The sequence below is a fragment of the Chaetodon auriga genome, chromosome 16 (genome assembly GCF_051107435.1).
Source record: "Chaetodon auriga isolate fChaAug3 chromosome 16, fChaAug3.hap1, whole genome shotgun sequence".
NCBI classification, from domain to species: Eukaryota; Metazoa; Chordata; class Actinopteri; order Chaetodontiformes; family Chaetodontidae; genus Chaetodon; species Chaetodon auriga.
In genome coordinates this window covers 363,021-372,500 of record NC_135089.1, presented here as the reverse complement: position 1 = coordinate 372,500, position 9,480 = coordinate 363,021, and the positions used below count along the sequence as shown (strand labels likewise).

Below are 9,480 nucleotides of genomic sequence, written 5' to 3'. Positions count from 1 at the left end.
GCTCGGTCTCACCTTCCTCTCCAGGCTGTCGTCGCCCTCCGTCGAGCTCACGCTGTCACGGTAACGGGACCTGGAGGGGCGGTGCCTCCGTGCCTTGACGGACAGCTGGGCTCGGCCCTTCTGGATGCTGTTGTCCAGCAGCTCGGTCTCTGGGATCGCCTCGTTCAGGTCTGAAACGGAGTCACAGCGGACGTCCTGACAGGTGAGCTCACACGCAGCTCAGGCAGCGGCGCATTCTGGGAGGTGAACCCTGACCCCGCGATGACCCCGTCTTCACGTGAACTTTCATTATCAGACATGAAGACACGAACCTGTGGGCACGGAGACGTGCCTCGCCTCATGTCAGGTCAGTTCACCGCTGATTACAACGATTCTACGAATAAAGTTTATTTCATCTCGAGCAGAGAGGAAGGATTCTGCGACAGACGACAGAAATACAGGACGGAGTGATATTTATTATCGTTCCTGTCCGTCTGTGTGGCCTCTGATGAAGAACCTGAAGGACAGAAGTGGACACAGCGCTCGCATCGGCTCCGTTAAACCCTCTGAACCTGCTGAGAGTCGCTCATTCGTTTTGATCCAGTGACCCAAATAATCTGAAATAATCTGACATAATCTGTATCAGTAAACTCGGCGTCTTTCAGGGTGTAAATCAGTTGGACTAATCCTGTTTGGGGTCAAGGTTCATTCTCAGATCAGTACGATGACACGCAGCTAAGCGTCGACAGCTTCCTCGGTGACCTCAGATGGTTTTCAGTTCTCCAAAGCTCCTCCAGCTCCCTCCTGTCGCTGTCCTTGCCTCTCCTTATCTCCCGTTTCAGCTCCCTCTGCACCTCCTCAGCTCATCTTCGTCCCCTGACCTAAAGACCCTCTTCTTCTCGTTGAGTAGGGTATCAAAGCAGTCCCTGACCGTGCTGGACTCGTCTGATCTGACAGAGTCTGCTGCTCTCAATGATCCTCTGGAGTCTCAGTGGATCTCCTCTGTGTGTGTGTGTGTGTGTGTGTGTGTTCGCACTGAAGTGTGTTCATGAGCCGTGAGGCTGAAATTAGACTGAACACTGCTCCGTTCATCCGTCAGTGAATCAGTGAATCTGTGAATCAGTCAATCAGTGAATCAGTGAATCGGTGAATGGATGGCTGTTGTTCACATACTCATTAATGGCTGCGCCTTCATTTGTGATGACACCAACGTTTTCAGTCGCTCTTCATCCTCTTCATCCTCGCACTCAACCCATCAGAGCTCCATTAAATATTCAACACGTTGACCAACACACTCTCTCACACACACACACACACACACATGCACGCTCACACACACACAGACTCAGTCCTCACTCGCTGACCTGAACCATCTCGTCCACCCTCCTAATCCCAGCTCCAGCGCTGACCTAAACCTGAGTCTAACCTGAACGTCTCAGCGGCTCCGTCCTCGAGTGGACGTCTCAAACGTCCTCACAGTGCAGACGCCATCAAAGAGTTTTTGTGCTCATTGCGAAGGATCACGTTGGAAAAGTTTGATGGAAACGGCGAAAAAAAAAAAAAAAAAAAAAAAAAAAGAGTAGAAGACGAAGACGAAGAAGATGATGATGAATACGATGAAGAACTGACTTAAGATGGATGGAAACACGACTTCTGAGAGTCGGACGAAAAACGTCATTTTTCGACGACAATTCTGAAGAGTCTGAATTCTGAAGAGTTTTATTTAAATGAAAGTTAAATTCAATGTTTCCACCTTAAAATTTGTTTTAATCGTAGAAGAAGAAAGAACGACGGTCGACACGAACGTCGATGGAGTAAAACTAAAGCAGAAATACGACTGTCTGCAGGTGTTCCCTGTCAGGTGGACGTCGGGGCGCGGCCATACTTAAAGGTGACTGCGTGAGTTCATCATGCAGTCATTTGATTGTTGGACTTTGCTGATTGGACTGTCAGAGAAATATGTTCAAAGATTTTAGGACAAACAAAGAAAAAAGTTCAGTGTCTTCTGTTTGGACACAATGTGGACACGATGTGGACATGATCTGTGTAGAGTACAAAGACCTCCTCCGTGTCTCCTCCCCACAACAAGCTGGCAGCAGTTTATTTCCCAGAAGAGAGACGGAGGAGACGGGGGAGGGGAGACGGGGGTAAACCTATAAGGAGGTAGAGGAAACGAGGAAGACGAGCAGAGAGAAAGATGGAGAGGAAGACTCTGAGCTTCAGGTGGTGAAACGCTGGTTAGACAGAGAGAGAAAACAGATTGAATAAAGGAGGAGAAGATGGAGGGATGACGTGAAAAGACTGACGAGGGAGGTGGGGGAGGGCTCAGAGGAGAGAGGTAAGTATATTAGCGGGGGGAGGATGAAGAGACATTAGATGATGTTAGAAAGTGGAAGAAGAAAAGGACGGCAGGTGAAAAGAGTGACGATGAGGTTCAGCCTTTTCTTCCTCATTTATCGCGTTTCAGATGTTTGTGTGTCGCGAAAAGATCAAATAAATAATGAAACCTGAAAACAACCACGATGCCAACAAACCCGTGCGGCAGGAACGGCTGTGGCTCAGGAGGTAGAGCGTCCACCGTTCAGCAGGTCGGTGGTTCGATCCCTCAGCAGTTCACATGTGCCATCGGTGAATCCATACGAGCGTCTCTTTGGACGGAAGCGTCTGAAATGACTGTGTGATTGAAACCAGACTGAAGCTGTGAGCTACGCCGACCAGGTCGTTATTTCACTCCTGTCTTACGTTCAGCTGCTGTTTAGAAACACACGGCGAGGCTGGAAGCTTCTGCTGTCGCCATGGTAACCAACGTCCAAATCAGCATTCATGGCGTTGAATTAGTCTGAGGTCAGTCTCAAAGCCAGAACACAGAACACAGGACCCTACCCCCACGCGTTAGCATTGGGTTAGCATCTGGTTAGCATGAACACATGTATCCAGCGAGCCGTCAGCAGGCGGGACGGGCGCGACCGGGACGGTGTCTCTGTTCCCGTCCTCCTTTCTCATTAGGAGACGGGAGACATGCAAGTCAACGATGAGCGCGAGATTTAGGAAAGTTTGATGGCCCCAAATTCTCACTGAAGCTGCAACCGTTGGTGACAGTTGGTTAACGCCGCTCGACGCTGCCATTGTTCCGTTGTCTGTGTGTGAGGGCTGTGTTCTGATGTGAGTAACATAAGGAACATCACTTAGAACAAAGGAGAACGTGTCCTCAGACAGTGAGAGAGGAGACAGGTGCTGGCACAGGTGTGCAGGTGCATACGGCGACGTTCAGGAACGCCATTATGAAACTGTATCACACATTTAAACACAAAATAATTTTTAGGCACAAGTGATTTTCTCCTAAAAAGATGCTTGAATAAAAAATAATGCAGTAAAACAAAGAGAAGACAATTAGAGATTAGATTAAATTAGAGAGAGATCAGTGATGCAGCAGACGTTCATTTGAGGATGTTCCTGTTGGAGTTGGTTGAGGTGGAGCTCATTTTAACTAATGATTCTTTTCATTCTGGATCAATCAGCTGATAATTTTCTCCATTGATCGATTGATCGTTTGCTTTGGAAACGTTGTGAAAATAGTGAGAAATGTGGTCACGATGAGCCCAAAGTGACACCTTCACCATGTTTGTTTGGTCCAACCAACAGTCCAAAGCTCCACATGAGTCCAAACACATTCAGATCATTGAGATCATTGAGAGGAAAAGCAGCAAATCAAACATGTGAGAAGATCAAACATCAGATTCCACAGCAGAGATCAATAAACCATTAAAACAACAGATGATCAATCACTTCCTGAGCTAGAGTAGAAGTAGAAGTAGAACATGTCATGGAAAAAATTACCTCTGATTTGTCCAGGACACGAGAAAATGTACTCAGTTACTTAAAGCGTGTGGGACTCACCGAACACGTTGTCTGTGTCGTCCATTGCGGCAGACATGACTCAGCAGTTACTGTTCAGAGACAGGACAGATGAGACCACTTTGAGTTTAAAGGAGCAACATTTAGACAAATCAGCTGTTTTCTGTCTTCAGGACGTGTTAGCTTAGCCTTGCTAAAGCACAGTCCAACATCTCCATCTCCCGCAGCAGTGACACCTGATGGAGATACACCTGGTCAGGACCCCCAGGGGTCACTTTTCAAGCAGCTGGGTCCCCCTTTAACATGCAGGGTGGTCCGGTAGACACGGGAGACGCCAAGGGGTCCTGACCGGGCTTCCATATCTGATGAGATGGGAGTGAGAACGTAACAGGACCTGCGAACAGGAGCTGCTAACAGGAGCCACTAACAGCAGCTGCTAACAGGAGCGGCTAGCAGGAGCTGCTAACAGGTGCTGCTAACAGCTAATTCAGCAAACTTACTGGAGACACTTTGACTCAATGTAAACAAACAAAGACTAAAATAGGCTCAAGGTGTAGCTCACCGCTAACTTATTGTCTTCATGGCAACATTATACTTCCTGTGTTTCCATTCCTCAAAGTATCATGGGAAATGGAATTCAGACAGACGTCTGACAAAGAATAACAAACGCAGTGACAACAAGTACGTTTCATGTTTCTGGAAGAATTCCTTTTGACATGTGCCAGGCTCAGCTTGTGGGGGGGTGGGGGTGGGGGGGTGCTGAAGGGTTCGTCCTTCTCTTCCAGTAAATCTGATCAGTTGACAAACACACTCAGCTGTGGACAGAAAGACGATGATGCAGACGAAGGAATAACGTGACTGAGAGCGGTCGAGCGAGGCAGACAGAAAGCAGGAGAGAGAGAGAGAGAGAGAGAGAGAGCGAGAGAGGCAGCAGTGGGCAGGTAGCCCAGGAGAAAGGCCATCTGCTGCCTCACCCTGAGGCCACCGAGCAAGCGGACAGATGGACGCTGTGGACGTCCTGTCCTCAGGCAACAAGACCAGGAATGGCAGGAACGGTACCCGCACGTCATTTAAAGAGAGACCTACAGTAAATATAATAAATGCTTTAATCAATGTTTTGTTTAGAGTCGTCTGTGGGTTCATGTCGTGTCTTTTCGTGTCTTGTCTTCTATATTGTGTCGTGTTGTGACATCGTTTTGTTTTGTGTTGTGACGTCGTTTCGTGTTGTGATGTCATGTTGTGATGTCATGACGTGTTGTGACATTGTTTCGTATCATGTTGTGACATTCCGTGTCATGTTGTGACGTTGTTTCATGTCATGTTGTGACGTTCCTGTCATGTTGTGACGTTTTGTGTTGTGACGTTGTTTCGTGTCATGTTGTGATGTCGTTTTGTGTTGTGTTGTGATGTTTCGTGTCATGTTGTGACATCGTTTCGTGTTGTATTAAGACGTTTTGTGTCATGTTGTGACGTTGTTTCGTGTCATGTTGTGACGTTGTTTCGTGTCATGTCGTGACGTTTCGTGTCGTGTTGTGATGTCGTGTCGTGTCGTGTTGTGATGTCGTGTCATGTCGTGTTGTGACGTCGTTTTGTGTCGTGTTGTGATGTCGTGTCGTGTCGTATTGTGATGTCATTCCGTGTTGTGTTGTGATGTCGTTTCATGTTGTGACGTCGTTTCGTGCCGTGTTGTGATGTCATTTCGTGTTGTGATGTTGTTTCGTATCGTGTTGTGACGTCATTTCATGTCGTGTTGTGACGTCGTTTCATGTTGTGATGTCGTTTCGTTTCGTGTTGTGACGTCGTTTCGTGTTGTGATGCCGTTTCATTTCGTGTTGTGACGTCGTTTCGTGTCGTGTTGTGACGTCGTTTCGTGTTGTGATGTCGTTTCGTGTTGTGATGTTGTTTCGTGTTGTGCTGTGATGTCGTTTCGTGTCGTGTTGTGATGTCATTTCGTGTCATGTTGTGATGTCGTTTCACGTTGTTTTGTGTCGTGTTGTGATGTCGTTTCGTGTCGTGTTGTGATGTCGTTTCGTATCGTGTTGTGAAGTCGTTTCGTGTCGTGTTGTGATGTCGTTTCATTTCGTGTTGTGACGTCGTTTCGTGTCGTGTTGTGATGTCATTTCACGTTGTTTCGTGTTGTGTTGTGATGCCGTTTCGTGTCGTGTTGTGACGTTGTTTCGTGTCATGTTGTGACGTCGTTTCGTGTTGTGTTGTCGTTTCGTGTCGTGTTGTGATGTCGTTTTGTGTCGTGTTGTGATGTCGTTTCGTGTTGTGTTGTGATGTCGTTTCGTGTTGTGATGTCGTTTCACGTTGTTTCGTGTCGTGTTGTCGTTTCGTGTCGTGCTGTGATGTCGTTTCGTGTCGTGTTGCAATGTCGTTTCGTATCGTGTTGTGAAGTCGTTTCGTGTCGTGTTGTGATGTCGTTTCATGTTGTGACGTCGTTTCGTTTCGTGTCGTGTTGTGATGTCATTTCATGTCGTGTTGTGACGTCGTTTCATGTTGTGATGTTGTTTCGTTTCGTGTTGTGACGTCGTTTCATGTTGTGATGTCGTTTCATTTCGTGTTGTGACGTCGTTTCGTGTCGTGTTGTGACGTCGTTTCGTGTTGTGATGTCGTTTCGTGTTGTGATGTTGTTTCGTGTTGTGCTGTGATGTCGTTTCGTGTTGTGTTGTGATGTCATTTCATGTCGTGTTGTGACGTCGTTTCATGTTGTGATGTTGTTTCGTTTCGTGTTGTGACGTCGTTTCATGTTGTGATGTTGTTTCGTGTCGTGTTGTGACGTCGTTTCGTGTCGTGTTGTGACGTCGTTTCGTGTTGTGACGTCGTTTCGTGTTGTGATGTCGTTTCGTGTTGTGATGTTGTTTCGTGTTGTGCTGTGATGTCGTTTCGTGTTGTGTTGTGATGTCATTTCGTGTCGTGTTGTGATGTCGTTTCACGTTGTTTCGTGTCGTGTTGTGATGTCGTTTCGTGTCGTGTTGTGATGTCGTTTCACGTTGTTTCGTGTTGTGTTGTGATGTCGTTTCGTGTCGTGTTGTGACGTCGTTTCGTGTCATGTTGTGACGTCGTTTCGTGTTGTGTTGTCGTTTTGTGTCGTGTTGTGATGTCGTTTTGTGTCGTGTTGTGATGTCGTTTCGTGTCGTGTTGTGATGTCGTTTCGTGTTGTGATGTCGTTTCACGTCGTTTCGTGTCGTGTTGTCGTTTCGTGTCGTGCTGTGATGTCGTTTCGTATCGTGTTGCGATGTCGTTTCGTGTCGTGTTGTGATGTCGTTTCGTGTTGTGATGTCGTTTCACGTTGTTTCGTGTCGTGTTGTGTCGTGCTGTGATGTTGTTTCGTGTCGTGTTGCAATGTCGTTTCGTATCGTGTTGTGATGTCGTTTCGTGTTGTGATGTCATTTCATATCGTGTTGTGACGTTTCGTGTCGTGTTGTGATGTCGTTTTGTATCGTGTTGAGATGTTGTTTCGTGTCGTGTTGTGATGTCGTTTCACGTCGTTTCGTGTTGTGATGTCGTTTCGTGTCGTGTTGTGACGTCGTTTCATGTCGTGCTGCGATGTCGTTTCATGTCGTGCTTTGATGTCCTTTCATGTCGTGTTGTGATGTCGTTTCGTGTCGTGATGTCGTTTCGTGTTGTGATGTCGTTTCACGTTGTTTCGTGTCGTGTTGTGACGTCGCTTCACGTCGTTTCGTGTCGTGTTGTGATGTCGTTTCGTGTCGTGTTGTGATGTCGTTTCGTGTCGTGTTCTGACGTCGTTTCATGTTGTGCTGTGATGTCGTTTTGTGTCGTGACGTCGTTTCGTGTCGTGTTGTGATGTCATTTCGTATCGTGTTGTGATGTCGTTTCGTGTTATGTTGTGATGTCGTTTCGTGTCGTGTTGTGATGTCGTTTCGAATCGTGTTGTGACGTCGTTTCATGTTGTGCTGTGATGTCGTTTCATGTTATGATGTCGTTTCGTATTGTGTTGTGACGTCGTTTCATGTTGTGCTGTGATGTTGTTTCGTGTCGTGACGTCGTTTCGTGTCGTGTTGTGACGTCGTTTCGTGTTGTGATGTTGTTTTGTGTCGTGTTGTGATGTCGTTTCGTGTCGTGTTGTGACGTTGTTTCATGTCGTTTCGTGTCGTGTTGTGACGTTGTTTCACGTTTCGTGTCGTGTTGTGACGTCGTTTCGTGTTGTGATGTCGTTTCATGTTGTGATGTCGTTTCGTGTCGTGCTATGATGTCGTTTCGTATCGTGTTGTGACGTCGTTTCATGTTGTGATGTCGTTTCATGTTGTGCTGTGATGTCGTTTCGTGTCGTGACGCCGTTTCGTGTCGTGTTGTGATGTCATTTCGTATCGTGTTGTGATGTCGTTTCGTGTTATGTTGTGATGTCGTTTCGTGTCGTGTTGTGATGTCATTTCGTATCGTGTTGTGATGTCGTTTCGTGTTATGTTGTGATGTCGTTTCGTGTCGTGTTATGATGTCGTTTCGTATCGTGTTGTGACGTCATTTCGTGTCGTGTTGTGACGTCGTTTCGTGTCGTGTTGTGACGTCGTTTCGTATCGTGATGTGATGTCGTTTCACATCGTTTCGTGTCGTGTTGTGGTGTTGTTTCACGTTGTTTCGTGTCGTGTTGTGATGTCATGTGATGATGTCATGTTTGACATCGTGTTCCTCTCTGCCTCACTGAAGAACAGTCACAGCTTCTGACTAAGCAGACGAATATTAGATTGATCTGTTAGCTGCTACTCAGACTGGGTGGAGATGATCACTCACTGACGCACACACATGCACACGCATGCTCGCACACACACACACACACACACACACACACACACACACACACACACACACACACACTCTAATGATCTAATGGCGCAAACATGTTGACACACAGTTAATTCTCAGAAGACTGAAGCTGCAACAGGAAAATGCTCCGTCAGACCGAGAGAGACGGAGACGGAGGACAGAAAAGACATGAAAAGATGGTGGATGAAAAAGTGATGATAGAGATGAAGAGAGAAAGAGAGGAGGGGGAGAAAATGATGACAAACAGCGAGAGAGAGGGAGGTAAGGGCGAGCAAGAGCTGGAACATCAGGCAGGTAAAGAAAATCACAAACAACAGCATCAAACAGATAAACTCACCTTTCTGCCTCTGACGGCTGTCATGGCACATCACCCCTCCCTCTCTCTCCCTCTCTCCTCTCTCTGCCTCTCTCCCTCCCTCTCTCTCTCTGCCTCCACCAGCCGGATAGTGAGGACCGCGACTCCCAGGGTTCCACTGGGCTTCACTGCAGGCCAGGCAACAGTCTGGGCTGCGACCGGAGGATTGTGGGCTCTGTAGTTTCCTCCTCCAGGACCGTGAGGCTCGTCTCTCGGCCGGCCGAACGCCGACAGCTGGAGGCAGAGCGAGTGAATGCTGGCTCACAGCTACTCAGCAGAATACTGCAGCCTCCATCTGAGACAGCAGCACCAAGGACAGCTGAGACAGACTGAGGAGGAGGAGGAGGAGGAGGAGGAGGAATAATGGAAGAGGAAGGGAGGGCGGTGGATGTGTGGCAAGGAGAGAAAGAGAGGACTGGATAACAGAGAGAGAGCGAGAGAGGGAGAGAGAGAGCAAGGGACATAAAACAGAGAAGAAGACAGACAACGAGAGGATGACCACAAAA

At 47.5% G+C, this 9,480-nt stretch overlaps 1 protein-coding gene across 1 annotated transcript in view; it reads right to left on the bottom strand.

Annotated features, from left to right (window-relative positions):
• samd14 (sterile alpha motif domain containing 14) overlaps positions 1-9,368 on the bottom strand; it is an 18,487-nt gene extending 9,119 nt beyond the window's left edge. The window contains exons 1-3 of the mRNA XM_076752031.1: positions 8,957-9,368; positions 3,877-3,926; positions 13-170 (exon numbers count right to left, since the gene is read on the bottom strand). Of these exons, the coding sequence (XP_076608146.1) occupies positions 13-170; positions 3,877-3,913 (195 nt within the window). The 5' untranslated portion in view covers positions 3,914-3,926; positions 8,957-9,368. The remainder of the gene's footprint in view (positions 1-12; positions 171-3,876; positions 3,927-8,956) is intronic.
• Positions 9,369-9,480: the final 112 nt, after the last annotated feature.